The sequence below is a fragment of the Notothenia coriiceps genome, unplaced genomic scaffold, assembly GCF_000735185.1.
Source record: "Notothenia coriiceps isolate Sejong01 unplaced genomic scaffold, NC01 NC01_scaffold00005560, whole genome shotgun sequence".
Classification (NCBI taxonomy): domain Eukaryota; kingdom Metazoa; phylum Chordata; class Actinopteri; order Perciformes; family Nototheniidae; genus Notothenia; species Notothenia coriiceps.
In genome coordinates this window covers 249,667-267,029 of record NW_011338261.1, presented here as the reverse complement: position 1 = coordinate 267,029, position 17,363 = coordinate 249,667, and the positions used below count along the sequence as shown (strand labels likewise).

At 39.3% G+C, this 17,363-nt stretch overlaps 2 protein-coding genes across 3 annotated transcripts in view; both read left to right on the top strand.

The window, feature by feature from the left end:
- gnl3 (G protein nucleolar 3) overlaps positions 1-1,274 on the top strand; it is a 30,989-nt gene extending 29,715 nt beyond the window's left edge. Inside the window, exon 10 of the mRNA XM_010768334.1 lies at positions 1,192-1,274. Within this exon, the coding sequence (XP_010766636.1) occupies positions 1,192-1,274 (83 nt within the window). The remainder of the gene's footprint in view (positions 1-1,191) is intronic.
- Positions 1,275-9,045: 7,771 nt separating this feature from the next.
- Positions 9,046-17,335, top strand: nek4 (NIMA-related kinase 4). Of its 2 annotated transcripts, none has more exons than XM_010768325.1 (16): positions 9,046-9,331; positions 10,168-10,434; positions 10,525-10,722; positions 10,812-10,919; positions 11,049-11,203; positions 11,424-11,559; positions 12,189-12,848; positions 12,955-13,005; positions 13,686-13,835; positions 14,215-14,373; positions 14,534-14,600; positions 14,709-14,821; positions 14,957-15,045; positions 15,744-15,961; positions 16,045-16,178; positions 16,690-17,335. In XM_010768325.1, the coding sequence occupies exons 1-16, from the start codon at positions 9,245-9,247 to the stop codon at positions 16,786-16,788; spliced, it is 2,691 nt and encodes an 896-aa protein (XP_010766627.1). In that variant the 5' UTR covers positions 9,046-9,244; the 3' UTR covers positions 16,789-17,335. The 2 variants fall into 2 exon arrangements, with proteins under 2 accessions (XP_010766627.1, XP_010766626.1); XM_010768324.1 differs by having other exon boundaries at positions 14,954-15,045.
- The last annotated feature ends 28 nt before the right edge of the window (positions 17,336-17,363 follow it).

Genomic DNA, 17,363 nt, shown 5'->3' with positions numbered 1-17,363 from the left:
CTTATAGACTTCACGAAACTGTTTTTTAGGTATTTTTTTACATAGACACCTTCTATCGGGATGTTAAGAGCATTCCATGGAAAATAACAAAAAGTGTATCTCGAGCCGGTTTCTCAAACTTACCTACCCCACCTTTAAAGTAAGAAAAGCAACACAGCAAAGACATAACCTAAAAGTGTATACGGTATAACACTCATTAGAAAAACTGCTGAAGTGGAATTGAACCTGCCAGTGTCTTACATCAAGGCATTGTCTGTTAAAATGGGAAAAATAATGAGATAAGGCTCTAGACATTGCATATTTAATTTAAAACGTATTTTTAGCAGCATAAAAATGGACCCATACCTGAAGTAAAAAAAAAAGATTATACAAAGACCTTGTTTTTGGCTCTACTGTTGAACAAACCTGGAGCATGACTCATCCCAGCTAGAAGTTAAAGCTTGAACTGATGTCAAGGAAAACTCATAAGTGAGAATGTCTGTATATTTCCACATGTAGATGCCACTCTGGCATTACAAATTATTTTCGTTTTTGTGAAGTTTAGCTTTAGTAGATCTTTGTAGTCATGTCTTTAGAACGATCCTTGAGAGCTACCACTGTATGAAGTACACAAGTACAATTTAATGTCTCCTTCAATAACTGCTATCTATTAAGGGCCGGTTTCGTTGACACAGTGTCAGAGGTGTTGACTCAACTCTATGGTAATTTATGGGATTGTATATTTAGTGGTGCCGTATAACTGTGTACTGCCTTCCTTAAGAGGTGATACTAATGTTCTGCCTAAAATCATTTACATGCAGGGAGGAGAATATCAGCCGCTCAACGTAATGTTTTGTCATGGTTTGTTGAAATTGTGTTGGAGAGGTTAATCAACAGGGTTTTTTTTATGACGCAGTGTAAACAAAGGTGTGGCATTATAATCTTCACAAATATACATTGCAGTGTTCTTATATTACTGAAAATCTACTGCAGGGCTACTATATTCATTTACTTTAGACTAAATACATCATGAAAACTATCCTTTGGATTTGAAAAAGAGTTTTCCCACAGGATCTGTCATGGTGCTCATCACAAAATGCTTTCACTGTATTAATGTGTATCAAATGCACAAAGAGAGTGCCTTTCTTGCTGTAAATATTGTTTTTTTTAACTGTTATAGAGCTTTTGACATAGCTGTTTGTGTTAATATAGGAACTAGAGGTCAAACTCTGTGTCACTACACTTACAGAGCCATGAGAAGAACAGCGTTGTTGCTACTGCTGGCTATGCACTGACACAGTTACCACATATGTGCTGCTTGCTCCACATCAGGTTCCCATCATTAGAGCCCCTTTTCTCTAATTAAGCGTCGAGCTGTTTTTCTCTAGGGACAGCCCAGCATAAATATACTTTGAGCCGTAACTCGTTTACAAACTACAGAAGCTTGTAAGCAGGCTAAACTGTAATATATTCAGGTATAACACACAGTAAGATTACACTTGCGGCATAGTGGGGACACACACATTCCTATATTTACTTCATAGTAGGGACACACACAGACAGCAATACTTGCATTATTGTTTATAAAATTCAAAGTGTTGGGAGAAGTCAAACAAAAGCAAATGTTCTGTCTTTTGTCGATCTGGCTTACAGATGAGCATTGAATGCATCGTTACTCTGCGCAATGTTTCCCAGAGTGTGAAAGAGACATCATACTATGCTGAAAACACAAGGAGTTGTTTTGCCCCTGGCACTGACACACTTACGTTCCCAGGATCTCTTTGAAGTCATACTGATCCTTCACATCTGTGGTCTTCTTTTTCCAGGCATGGCAATCGTCACCCAGTGGCATCTTCTTGTTGTTACGGTCCAAAACAATGCTAGTGAAGAGAAAAGGAGAAGAGGGAAAGCTCATTAACACCAAAAGTTGAACTGTTTCTCCCCGCTTCCTGCATGAAAAACAAAACTGTGCTGATACTGCAGCTCACTATTCTTAAATGGTTGATTTTATTGAAGTTACTATAATTGTTTTTGGGGATTTTTCATACAACTTGGATTACTGACATCAGCAGATTTCTTACCGTTTTTGACTGTGATGATGCAATACATGATAACATGTTGGAAAACACTGACATATGATATGACCTGTGCATATTCAGACATAAAGGCGATTCAAAGTACTTTACATTAACCATTTGTCAAAAAAGAAGCAGGTCCAATTTCTGTTTAACATTGTTATGTTGTTGTGTAGCAGGCATTTCACTTTATGGTGTCAATGACAGGTGTGTTGGAGGAGAGTACTTCCCTCAGCATAGTGTCGCACAATGAACAGAAGTAACGCACCCATTGTTCAGCACAATTGAATGTCATGATGCCAAAAAGATTAAAAAAAATTAAAACAGGTTCAGGCCAGGATCTGGTCTAAACTTACTAGTTGTAATCGTATCAGCTAACAAACAAACAAATCATTACAAAAGGTAACAGTCTGATAACATCTACACCGTTGCATGGGTCCGAGGTGACATTAAGAATGTGGTAAATTCTGTTTCCTGTCTAAAAAACACACCGAACGTATCGTATGACACTGGATACAGACCAACACAGGCACAGGCTGGATTAAATCTATTACTACAGAATTGCTTGTCAGAGGTTAACACTCAGTCATTGTTGTCTTGCAACTCATGACACTTTAGGGTGGTTTGGGTTTCAGCATAATTCAAAGTGGTTCCTGCAATGTTTGCAGCATGGCAGAGTGAAGAAGAGCTGCTGTGAATATTCTTTTGTTTTTCTGGCCAAGTATCTTTATGACCTCTCCAGCTTACAGTGGAATTTATGGCAGAGAGGGTAAAAGTCATGGTCAATATCTACTGGTTAATGAGTCAGTTCAAAAATATAGTGATCCATTTTACACCACATGGTTAACAGCTGCATAAAACCCTGTGTAATAACTTTATTGTCAAACGTTTAATGACTGAAACATACCGAACTGTGTGTCTGTCAGAAGATTCCCACACACACTGTTGTATAAGAGACAAGCTTATCTGAATATAACATGTCAGCTAATCTGTAATTTGTGTGAATTTACTGAGCTTGTATAATGCTCAAGCTTAGGTGAGGGGATGTGTAAAGCATAAAAACACCTTTAAAAGTAATAAAAAACAAAAGGATGTTAATTATTTTTGTGTCCCTTGCTCATGTTTTTCAGAGGAAGTTAACATTCAGATGTTTGTCCTCATGACATTCTCTGCTGTCACAGCTATCATCATCTAAACCCAGAAAGTGCCTTTAACTGGAGGCCTGAAGGACTAAAATAGCTCTGTTCATATCAGCGCGCCTCTCTCCTCCTCTGCTCCTGCTGCCTGCCTGGCAACTTCACAGTCTGTCTACATGAGATGATGTAACGTATTGTTCTCAACTGTACAAGAGCCATTTTGTTAAAGACATTATAATAATCATTTTCCTATTATTTCTGAGTCGAATCATTAAAATGCTGAATTGTGTTTCTGACTGGCACTGGGCTGCTGTTATCTCAGAATAAATGTTAACAGGACAGGACCTATGCAAGCTGCAGACACTGATTGCCACACACACACACACACACACACACACACACACACACACACACACACACACACACACACACACACACACACACACACACACACACACACACACACACACACACACACACACACACACGCGCACCTTCACTTTTGTCAGAAGTCAGCTTCATACGTGTCGTCATGGAAACCCAAAGCAGCTGTATCTGAGAGTCGACATTGCGTTGGAAGCTTAGGTGGAATTCATTCTGGACACTTTAATGGCTATATGCTGTTGATTCATTACCAAAAACCACAAGAGCGTCCATGTTTTGTTATTGGATATGAATAAGGACAGCATATCTCACACAAAAAGTAATGACAATGATATAACCTGATCAGGTATATAGACAGCATCAGTCAGTGTAACCAAAGGTTTCAGGAACAAACTGCACAAAGGATTACATTTCAAATTGTTATCATTCATCATTTCCTCTACCGCATTTTGCATGCCATTTGAAGCAACTTAAGGAAAAGGAAGTATTTCCAAACATGGCATGGTAAAGCAGCATGCAATGTGCTTAGAGGAAGCAGTAAGAGGAAGTCCAGTCAAATGTCTGGTAAATGTTTGCTGGTAAATCTGCACCTTTAAAGCCTCTCTATTACTGGAAGGTAATAACTACTGTAGGGCACAAACAAACAATACATAGCAGACTGTAACTCTAGTCCTCAGTACGTCTTCAACTTGACACCAGTCTCTTTCTTCAGAATTGAGGATCCATTACCAAGCATGATTTTTTTGTCGTCTCACTTTGCTCATACGGAGATTCAGAGAGATGTACGTTAATGAATTCACTGATATTGAACATCAAAGTCATTTTAACATCATAGCGTTTTAAAATCTATAAATGCATCTGAACTTTGATCGGTACTGGTTGTGCTCATTTCAGAAATCGACCAGAATTTACAGACACACACACCTCAATATTCTTCAAAACACACTTGGATTTCACTTCAATGGCGCAAACATCCACATATGTTTAACTTTATATTACATTTCATACAACACATGTCAAAGCAATTGGGGTTCAAGAGACAATGTTCAGCAAGTAGGGTCTGCTTTTCAAACAGGCAAAAGATATTGAGTAAGGTTCAAGTTACTGACACGCAGGGGCAGATAGGGGCAAGTTTAAAAAATGTGGGAGAGTAGAGGAGAGAGACACATGCAGGTATCGCATGAACAAGGCCAAAAACAGCCAAATCATGTCTACTGATGACATGACTTTTGGCCAACGGGTGAAGATGAGCTGCTCAAAACCCACGAAGCAAAAGGATTGAAAAGGCTGGAGGAGATGCATGATATTAAAATCACAAACCCTGACTAGTATGTAACATGCAGCATTCATTCTTTTCACAAAGGTTTACACAAAAGATAGTCGCAGTACTCACTGGTTTCCCATTCCTGTGATGTGCAGAAGACAGAAGAAAGACACACACACACACGACCACAGTTAAAGGTGACGAAACGACATGTGGTAACTGTTTTGTGTGAAATTGTATTTTCAATGGTGTGAATACTTTTAGCAACACTACTACACACACGAAGGACCTAGAACATACTAACAGACAAAGTTAGAGTTCTGATACTAAAACTAGATGTCTAAAAGCTAACTTAAAGAAACTGCTCTTGAACACATCACTTGTTTTGTGTGAACTGGATGGCTCCAGGCTCAGCGGAAGACGACCAAGACTTGTCATGTTAACGGACTGCTTTCCTTGTAGAGCAGATGCACTACAAGCCTAATAGGTCTAGTTTGTGTAATGATTTTAAACGTGTTTACTTATTTCAGAGCTTTATCAGGGTATGCGCATACCTACGTCTCAAATATTGCAATGCTTTCAGAGCTGCAGAGGCACTACCCTCATTATCAATCTGAATACTGCCCTGAGGAGAAAAGCTGAGCATTCTCCTCACACCTGGCCGGGCAGGTTTGGTATCAGATTCCATAGAGTATAATGCATTTTTTGAAGGACAGTAATAGTATTTTCTAAATCCCAGAAGTGTTATGTTTTCCCATAATGGCTTTATTCTCTCTTTGCAAAGAAGGAAATAAACACATCAACCGAAGTGAAATGCATGCAGCTGGAGCCAGCACAACAAAACTCCATTCACACACTTAGTACGAAAAATACAAATGATTCATTGTTTCAAATGGTTGAACTGATAAAGATAAGAGGTATCTGTAGTGGTGGGCGAGTGTATTTTCTGTAGGCCAGTGTTTAAACAAAGAGATAGCAGTGGGGAGATAGTTCCGGATTCCCTGTTTAATAACTTGTACCCTTCATTATTATCTATTGATTACCTATATATTCTGCTCTGCGTGTCCCTCGATCCATCAACCCTATTCATCCACTGGCTCAGTGACAAACACAGAGATATTGACTAACAGCAGTCTGTAAATCTTCTTTAAAAGTGACCTTTTTAAGTGATAGCAGACTTATTCCATAAGAGATTAGAATGTGTTTTGTGTATGAAAGAGAGATGAAAGAGAGAAACAAAAAGAGGGAAAACGAAATTAGAAATGAGTGAGGGGGTAAAAATACACATCCTGTCATGTTGACTGAGAAATCCTGCATGCTATTTTTGCAGTTTAGAATGATAATAATAATAATAACACCATCGCTGTTTCATCGCTGTTTATATGTGGTCAAACCATATTATAGAAAAAAATCTTGACCTTATAAGGTTACAATAATTCAGAAAGGAGTGAAGTTATACTGGTTGCATGGAAGAAGACAGGTGTCACTTCAGTCCCTCATACAGTCCATTATCTTGCACACTGCAGCTTCAGTTACACAGGTCCTCTGCATGTGAGTGACAGTATACATAACGAGACTGACAGTAAACTTCAGCAGCCTCCACTGAAATATAGTTTTAAAGTCAACAAACCCCTGTCAGAGAGTTGTAAAACGTTCCTATAAACGCAAATGAGTGCATGTTAAGCGCTTGTTAAGGTTAGCTAGTGATAAATGCTGCCAGAAAACAAGCTGCCAAAAAAAGACCGGGCAAATATCCACGCTCTAACATCCGTCTAGTCTTTGAGAGTAAGAGTTAAAAGTTTGTGTCATGACAGTGCAGCAGCAGTCCTTCCTACCTGAAATGTAACGGGGAGTAATGTCCAGCAGCCGTGTGTCCTTCCGTCTGTCCGTCTCTACAACTCGGAGCGCTCTCTCGCGGAATCTGTACTAACCTCACCAGCAGCGCTCCTCCTGACGTCACCTCAGGGCAGGCCGGCCCACCGACCAATCAGAGCCCGAGCTGTAAACACAGGTAAACATTTTTGCCACGCTATTGGCCACCTCCTCGTGACACCCTGGCTACACTTATAACAGGAGGTGAGTGTGTCGGTGAGCAGCCGACACACGGTTTTATCTGGTGGCCCTATATGCTGAAAACCAAGCAGTTGGAAGAAGTAGCCTACTCAGATCTTAATTGTACTTAAGTCGAAATATATATACCAAAGTGTAGGAATACTCTGTTACAATTAAAAGTACTGCAATCAAAATGTTACTCAAATAAAAGTATTGAAGTATTGGCATCTAAATATATTTAAAGTACCAAAAGTACTCATGCAGATTGGCCCATTTCACAATCATATATATTTTATGTTTTGATTATAATTATTGATGTGCTTATCACATTTATACCTCAAGATTGTACTTAAGTACAGTACTTGAGTAAATGTACTTACTTACTTTACACCACTGAGACTATGGCATTCAAGCTACCAACAAAGATGTATTAATACAACAATATTAGTAAATAATAAGCCAACTGTACAGTATGTTGGTACTCCGGCACTCATTACATATTGAATCTCAATCATCTGGATTGGTAGACTTTATCATCCATCCCATTTCAGCATATTTGCATTTGTACTTTTGTTATTATATTGATGAAAATCAATGGAAGTTGCTAAATTATTTGTGTTCATAGAAAAGTATTGGTATGAGTATTCACAGTGAAAATGAAAATGGCTTTGCAGATGCAGGGATTATCTCTAAAACTCTGGATCACATGATCACCTATTTAATATAGACCTGATCCAGAGTTAAAGGTCACACACAATGACAAAGACCAAGGCTACAAAACTGGTTCACATAACTAATATAAGCCTTTTAGGCTGATGGTAGAGTTTGTGGTAGCAGCACACTTCTGACCACAAGTACTGTTTTAGGCTCATTGATTTGATCTTCTTTTTCAATAATATTTTTCAATATTTTTAAACATTTTTAAATATTTTGTCTTGTCCTAACGGACCTTGTCCATTTATCCTGCAAGGTGCGAGCAGACTTTGTTATAGTGAATTTGTGCAGATTGTCTCAGATTGAGTTGTTCTTGTGCTCCATCTGGTGGATAGTGGGCCACAAACAGGCAAGGTCAAGAATATTACAAGTCTGCAGAAACAATCTGCAATAGTTATAGTGTATAAAAAATGTTCTCTCTGACATGTCATGTCAGAAAAAGTACAGGTGTAATAAGTAACTCTAATGAATGAAAGTTACATCTAATTTCATGTAGGCCTATCTACATGTACGTGTCAAGGGATAACGGTATGCACACCATTCTTTGCAAAGAGCAAACACTTAATTATTGGGCCTATCAAAAACAAGCGGGGCACCATATACACAGGGTTATCACACTGTGATAAAGAGGTAGGCCTCTTCACCTCTAACTTTCACTCTTAAAAAACTACAATTTGGCATTACCTTTCATTTCCTAGCTAAGGCATTTCTAAGGAATGGCTTCTGTTAAGGATACTGCCAATACCTTATTCGTTGCATATCAGTAGCTAATTCTGTAGGTTATTGGCATGGTAACCCCCAAATTATTTAAATATTTTTACAAAAAGTAAATCCGAACTTTGTTTTTGTAAACAAAATTAAAATACTACTTGATGCAACAATATTATCAAGAAATATCACATGATATATAAATATGCAGTCAAAGGCAATTATTTTGAACCATTTTTTTTTATACTTTACATTTTGCTGATAATACTTTTGTACTTTTACAAGTAAGGTTTTGAATGCAAGACTTTTACTTGTAATTAAGTAATTTTACAATAATGATTTGGCATCTTTAGTCAAGTAAGGCATCTGAATACTTCTTCCACCACTCATAATGTCATGTTAACAACAACAAGGTTAAACCTATGGGTTAAACATTGAATTTCCCCCGTGGGAATTATCATGTAGTGGAGTAAAAGTACACACTCTACTTCTGGATTGTAGTGGGGTAGAAGAACAAATTAGCACAAACTGAAATACTCAAGTTAAGAACAGGTCTCTCAAAGGTGTACTTAAGTACAATACTGTAGTGTAGGCCTACATCACTGGGGTTGATTAATAAAGTATGTATCCTTCTTCGCCGACGGGGGCGCTGTGGTGCACACTGCACTGTTTCTGCTCCAGTCGGTCCCTCTCAGCTTCGTCGGCAGGGAGCTGACAGTTGCCTAGTGACGAAAAACTATCCGCTGCTGATTTCCTGCGTTCAAAACCTCATCGCTGGCACTCTGAGCTGAAGTTTTCCCAACATATTTCACAGGTTTATCTCGACTCTGCAGCTCGAGTATGGGACGAAATAAACCAGTTATTGTTCCTGGACATGTCGTGTAATGTCTTCAGCGTTCCTGGTCGCGTTATGAAGATTTTCCTGAAGGACAATGAATAATTATATTTTCATCAGGGTCGTCGGGAAAGGGAGCTATGGGGAGGTGAACTTGGTGAAAAACAAAACAGACAGAAAACAGGTGATGTTTGTGCGTTTGTGGAATTCAATACAGACCAAAACTACGTAGCTTTAACAATGGGTGTTGCTTGAAACGTTATAATCACCAAGCATGACTCTACAAAGACTCAGCTAAGCTTCAACTAGCTTAAAGTTAGCTAAAGTATGCTAAAACATAACAGATTTGTTTACGCTCTTTTATATTATGTTTGATATGTATGAACACAATACTAGTAACAGCTGGAAGACAAGACTCAAAAGTAATATGTTAGTAAAACTATTTGTGTTATTTATTACAGGAAAATAACACTCAGCTGTTTCCTGTCTGCATCGTTCTTTAACATTCCTTAAAGGATTTGTAACAACAACATTTTTTATATTAAGCCATTCAAATTAAAGAAACGGTAGCTGGACGATAATTGTTCTGACCATCATGGGGACTGTTATCCCCCTCTCGTAACGGAAGTTTGTAGTTAGAACCTAAGCTATAAAACAATAACAAAAAATAATTAATGTATGTTGGATCTCAAACCTTTTGCAGGATTTCAGAATATGTGGTCCAAACCTCTCTTCAACTTTTACCACAACATGATATGATGTCAATGAGAACTGAAACTGATTTGAAATGCTTTACTTTTCCCACTTTATGGGGACTTTTCACATGTTATGCCAGGTATATATATACATTTTATTTAACCAGGTAAAAGACTCATTGAGATTAAAATCTCTTTTCCAAGAGTGACCTAGGTATTTTGGTTTCTAAAAGTGTTAGTCCACAGACAGAATAACAAATACTGTTTGTTTTCCATATTTTCCATCCATCAGGGAGAGTCATTGTCCCTATTTTCTTTTCTCCAGTATGTCATTAAGAAGCTGAATTTAACCACCTCCTCGAAGCGGGAGCGGCGTTCTGCAGAGCAGGAGGCGCAGCTTCTGTCCCAGCTGCGACATCCCAACATCGTGACGTACAGGGAGTCTTGGGAAGGAGATGACTGCCAGCTGTACATTGCCATGGGTTTCTGTGAAGGCGGTGACCTTTACCACCGACTCAAACAGCAAAAGGGCGAACTGTTGCCTGAGAGGCAGGTGGTGGAGTGGTTTGTCCAGATAGCCATGGCTCTCCAGGTACTGAAGGCCATGCAAGGTCAGACATCATTTATTTTCTTTATATGAGTACAGGACACCTGTAGTCACTGTTGTGATTTTGCTTTTCAGTACTTGCATGAGAGGAACATTCTTCACCGGGACCTTAAAACACAAAACATCTTCCTGACAAAGACCAACATCATCAAAGTTGGAGACCTTGGCATCGCACGGGTGTTGGAGAACCAGAATGACATGGCCAGCACTCTCATAGGGACCCCTTACTACATGAGTCCAGAGCTCTTCTCTAATAAACCCTATAACCACAAGGTAATATGGTTGAATGCGTTTACAATGTGTTTTTATTTGTGAATTGTCATAGTACTGCTTTACAAATAGATGTTTCTCTGTTTCTTTAGTCAGATGTATGGGCCCTGGGCTGCTGTGTGTATGAAATGTCCACACTGAAACATGCCTTCAATGCTAAGGACATGAACTCGCTGGTTTATCGCATCGTAGAAGGAAAGGTAGATATTCTAGGTTTTTAATTGATTCTCTTTTCTCTAACTAGTACAGCATATTATGTTTCTGAAACCTTGATTTGGCCAAATAGTTTCAAAGCGATTTATAACATTTCCCTCTGGTTTTCTCATCAGCTGCCACAGATGCCCAGCAGTTATGACCCCCAGCTGGGAGACCTGATCAAGAGCATGCTGTGTAAGAGACCTGAAGACAGGCCTGATGTCAAACTGATCCTCCGACAGCCCTACATCAAACGACAAATTGCAATGTTCCTCGAGGCCACTAAAGAGTAGGCGGCACCGACAGCAGACTGCCTAATTGTTCAATTCTAATTTCATTAAAGCTGTTCATTGCATGCACATTTCACTAAACATCTACTGGAACTATTCTGTACATCCGTCAGATATTTGTCTCTCTTTTATTTTTGTTCCACCGAAACAGTGAGCTGCTAGCCTTGAGCAGGATATCATCTTTTCTTACATGTTTGTGTTTCATTTGGTTCTGAACAGAAAAACTGCCAAGTCCAGAAAGAAAGCTGAGGGGGGCAGTGGGGATTGTGGTGCCAACAGTGGACCGTCTGTGGTGTCATCTCAGCCAAAACCTGAGAGAAGTCCCCAGCATGCACCTCCAGCCAGGGCCAAACGGGTGAGTGACTCGTGAGTTGCAACACTGGTTTAACACAGACAACACACAACTATAACATAAACATATTTTAGATTATTCCTACAGTTTCTCAACCACTCGTGTTGTTATTTATAGAATTATACTTTTTCATTGGATTAGAAGCCTATCATGTCCAATACCATGTTTTACGGCAAACTATCATAACTCTAGTTTTTGATATCAAATGCTTGCTCATGGAATGGATTTGTCTACTTAGATATATTGTCATGGATTCTAATGCATTTGCTCCACTTTAGAGTTAGTTATCACAATGCTATCAGTGGGCGGCTGTACTTGTCCAATAGCAAGCAATAAGGATTGTTGTAACCGTAATGTTTCTGATTGGATCAGTTAAACAGAAGCAAAATGTATAATATTCTTGCCGCATTGTCTTTAAATGTATAACATACATAACACTGTATCCAGGTTTTACAAATCAAACAATTTAGTCCTGAATAAGTTGAATTACTGAATAAAGATGTTTTTTGTGTGTGATTTTATCCTGGCTGTTAATGTTGCAAAGGTTCCAGTGGATTGCTGTGAACACTAAAGCTTCTTCACTTTCTTCACAGTGTTCATTATGTTTTTGTTTCTTTCTCTTTCATTTTTAGAAAGAAGAGAAATCACAACACAAAATTTGGAACGGCGTCGCAGATCATTCTCCGGTCCAAAAACCTCCATCACCCAAACCTCCTTCCCCTGACGCTCTCATTGCTTCCATGGCAACCATCAGCAACATCAATATTGATGTCCAACGTCAGGAGGATGAGGACGTGATGAAGAGGCAGGTGCAGGGGCTCCCGTCCGCTGTGTGTCATCACCGTGGGGGGAATGAACCCGTGACTCACAGTGTGCACAGAGACAGCCAGGGGAGAGGGAAACTAGATCCCACTCCCCCCCCTCCCCCTGCTAAGCTCCCTCTGAAGTCTGTATCAGGTGTTGGCAGTCAGGGAGCAAAAGAGAGGATGGCACCCAATGGATTGTTGGGTAATCATCCACAGGCTGCACCAAACCCTGCGGATACATTTTCTGTGATTGAGAAACAGATGTCAGATGTGGATAATAAGGATGACACCATGGAGTTACTTAAAGAGGCTGACCTGCAGAGCCCAAAGCTGGAAGCTGAGAGAGAGGAGGCTCTTTCTACACCCGAGAGGAGACCTGCACACAAAACTAATAAAGAAAACATTGAAGTTAATATGGACGATAAAGGTGACACCATTACCCTGCTGAAGGGAGCTCCGACCCAACACAATACCCCTGACATCCAAGTAGGTGCTCTTATTAATATGTAGTATATTTTCTGTTTGTCTCATAAAGTATTTTTGTCTATTTTGAATGTGTTCATTCATTTATTATATATTTTTGTGTTTGTAGGAAAGCCTAGAATCTACTGAAAAGCTGTTAGAGCCGTTCCCTCCAAAACTGGTGAGCATTACAATGATTTCACTCTTTAACCTGTTAAGCCCCATATAGCCAATTTTTTTCTCACGAAAATGTGTCTCAGGGCTTCTTAACATTTAATATCTATGAATGTGTCATACTCACTTAACGGGAAGAAACTCAGCTAACTGACGATATGAACAATTTTTACCGAAATAAAACACAAGTCTCACAAGAAGCGTCAAAATGAGCCCTGAGCGAAAAAATGCTAACGCCCTTAGCACAGAACTCTAGGTATACATACTTTATTACTTATCGAAACTGCACAAACAAGATATCAGATTAAAGCTGAGATTCCACATATTCTAGAGGTATTAGTATCATCACTGAGCGATCAGAACTCGCGACATGGTAAACAAACCCAGACAACACACAACGTAGCTTTAGGTAGCAAAAACGGAGATATTCTTACCTTTTGCTGTTGTTCTGATCAAAAGTTGTGTTCAATGGCATTAAAACGAGAAAAACGCGGCAGAAGCTTAATCCATAGGTTAATCCAATGTGTCTGTGTCGCTTTGAAAAAATTACTGATAATCCATCATTCCATTTTTATGTCAAAAACAGAGTTTTCATATTAGCTGAATGTGTGACACAGCTGTGCTCCCAGAGGCACAACGTTGGAAGATTTTATCCACTGAGGAAACAATGTTATTGCATCTCTTTAGGAGCCTGTTCTGGAAGAATCTCCCTCACCAGCCAGTAAGCCGGGTCGGACCCCTCCGTGCCCATCTCCCCTGTTCCTCTCATCAGAACCGTCTGTGTCGCAGCAGCACAGAGGCAGGGACGTTAGACGGACACTTGGGGATCAGGAAAAGGTCAAGACAAATAGATAAACTCAAGGACTGTTGGTGCTGTGGATTAAAAATGTAAAACATTTTACAGCAGGTCTGTTACGGGATTATTAAAGTCAGTGCCCCTTGGGACAACATTCGAAACATAAGAAAGAAACGTTTCCACCATAACATATTTCTGCTCAAATACTGTACTGTTTTCTCCAACTGAACATCATATTGCATTTGGGAATGGACAAGCAATTTATGCTAGGAAATATCCTCTTTAATAAGCACAGTACATTTCTCAGCACTTTTATATCCAACCAGTTAATATGACACATTTGAGACTTAAAATAACTAAACGATCTATATTCATTCATCTTAATTCAACTTTGATGTATTATGTTTTGCCCTCTGTAAGTCCAAGGTGGCTGCTCCTAGACCTTTACCTCCACTCCCTGTTGAGAGCACAGCCGTGGAGAGGACGAAGAGGAGCAGGAGGAGCATAGAGGGCAAGAAATCCAGTGCAGCTGCCACCTCAGTGAGCTCCTCCAAGGACGGGTTCTTACCGCTGCCACAGGTGAGAGTTCTTCTCCACTCACGCACAAGAACAAAAGCTAGATAGACTACAAAACAAAATGAATACTCTGTTATTGCCCTGTTTATTATTGGGACTTTGTTATATTCTTGCCGAATTCAGCAAATAATAATCACAGAACATTTGTCGATTGAACTATCAGGATCGTCCTCTCACTGCCAGAGAGAGGAGAAGACTGAGGCAGTCCCAGGAGGTTTCCAGCCATACAGGTTCCTAGTTTTCATTTCCTGAAACACAAAAATCATAGTTGGAAACACAAAAAAACTGTAAATGAAATAGTTGAATTTATTTTGGTAACTTTCCTGTTGTTTCCACAGACGTTAGTGCTGTGAGAAGAGCATCTTATGATGTCACTTCCACCAAGGAGGAGCACCACAACTCTGCATACACCAGATCAGTTTCAGCATCTTTCACTGAGATCAACTGTAAGGTATGGACACCCCATCTTTTTGGATGACTATTAGAATGGAAAAAAAAAAAAAGGGCGGCATGTGCCTTGTGATTTTTAAACAGAAGTGTGAGTGAAATGTCCGTCACAATAGTGGGATGTGTTTTATTACAGCAGGATAAGTTGCCGGAGCAAAGGTCGGATGAAGACGAGTGCAGCTCGTCCACAAGTTCCACAGAACGTTTGGAGGGAGACTGCAGGGAAAAGTAAGAGCATACTGCTGTTCATTTTATTTCTCTAGAACAGGGGTTCCCAAAGTGGGGGTCGCGAGACCCCGAGTGGGGGTAGCGAGATGATTACAAAATAAAAATGGAAAATTTAAAATATTAAAATATTAAAAGAAATGGATTAATTTTTTTTATAATTTTTTTTTTAAAATTATTATTAATAATAACGTTTGCATAGACATTTTCAGGGGCGGAATAGCCATCTGTATAATTTCCCCACAACGAGGCTCCCCCTTTGACAATCCACTAGCGCAGTGTTTCTCAAACTTTTTCATACCAAGGACCACTTAACCAATAAAAAACACTCATGGACCACCTAACTCCACAAATATCCAAAAGCAATAGGCCTGCTTACCCATTCCAACAGTATATAACAAATTACAGCCTAATAATGACAGTAGTGATAGTAATAGTAGTAGTAATAGTAATAGTAGTAGTAATAGTAATAGTAGTAGTGATAGTAGTGAGACAATTCACTAGCACCCCCCCCCCACCCTCCCCGTTGACAGGGGTCGCCGCCAGTCTCTGGCACTGTTATTTTGGGGGTCGCGGGCTGAAAAGTTTGGGAACCCCTGCTCTAGAAGGTCTGATATCATACTAGTTTTTTGTGTAAACCGTGTAAAAAAGTACTTTTGTACATTGTGCTGTATTATCCCTGATTTATGGTTCATCTGCAGGAAGACCGATTCTGGTGACATGCACGATTTAGTCAACATGATGACCCAAACTTTGAGAATGGATATTGGGGACGGTGTGACTGAGGTGGACAAAGGTGGATTTAGCTCTACCTCATTGCCAGAATTCAAACTGAACAGGAAGTACAGAGACACCCTGGTGCTTCATGGGAAGGCTCGAGAGGATGCGGAGAACTTGTCACTCGGTGAAATACCAATCGGTTAGACATTTTGATCAAACGCTATCTTGCATAATTTAGGCATTCTGGAGATTCTTTGTGTTTGACCGGCTTCTCTCTCAAAGGCTCGTCGTCTGGTCCAGCCAAGATCAGGAGAGCCATAGAGAAACTGAGGACAGATGTGGTGAAGGGTCTGGGGGTCAAGCTGCTGGACAGGGTCCTGGAAATCATGGAGGTGGAGGACGACACCAAACGAGAGGTATGATGTTCAACAAATCACACCAAATCATATGTACTGTACCCGGGGCTTAACAAAAAAAATCAGGAAGCAGCTAAATATGATCTTGGGAAATACGTGTTCATTTTTGCAAAATGCTTTTTTGAAAATGATCAGGAGTATCATGGTTTGCTTAGATACATTGTGCACTTGTACACCAGGAAATTCCCTAAGATGAAGGAGTGGTGTACAAGTTACATACAGAGACTGATTTATGAGTTTGATGCATTGGTGAGGTCAATGCATTCATTTAATCTTGTCTTTGTGTTAAGAGTTCCGAAAATCAATAAATCAATAAATTCGACTGACTTCTTTGTGAAAATGTATGTTATATTTAAGATCATATTGTATGATATTCTGTCCATATCACACCTTAGAATATAATAACTTGTCCATAGACAGTGTAATCGATTTGTCTGAGACGTCAAGCCAGGTAATCCAGTGGTCCTTTGTTTCCAAAATGATAAGTTAGCAAACTTTTTTCTCACTGCAGCTGTGCCTTCGAGATCAGATGGGAGATGAGAAGTACCAAGCCTATGCTGTGATGGTGAGGCAGCTGAAATTCTTTGAGGATATTGCCGTCAATGGCTAGAAGAAATCCTGAATACAACAGAGAATATGTTCAATGATACCAATTGTGAAAAGAGGCTTTTTGATTGATCTCTAAAAAGAACATTTGTCTACCGGAGAAATATTTCAGCTTTCAAGTGTGCTCACCGAATATGAATTGTTGCCTGCCCAGACACCAACACAAGCTTGTGCATTGATGTGTGTAGATTGAATTTCCACAATGCTGAAGTGCGAGGAGTCTTCTGTTAATAACTGTTTAAAGTTCCTTTTTTACCTCGTTTTTCCAAAAATTACTGCTGTAATTTGCCAAATGTCTATGCATATTTTGAGTCATGTTAAAGCACTCTTTGTTTTTCTACTTTCTGTAATGGATACTTGTTTATTTATAATCCATCTATACATTTCAATAATTGTTTCATCTATGCTGTTTCTTTGAAGACACTAGATCTCCCTGTTCTTGCTGTATTCTAATTTCTTAAACACAAAATAATGTAGATGTATTGTAGATATTAACATTTGAATCTTTTCTAATAAATTCTAAAATGTGATTTCTTTATCGGTCTACAACTTTTTTTGATGTCAAGAACCACAATAAAA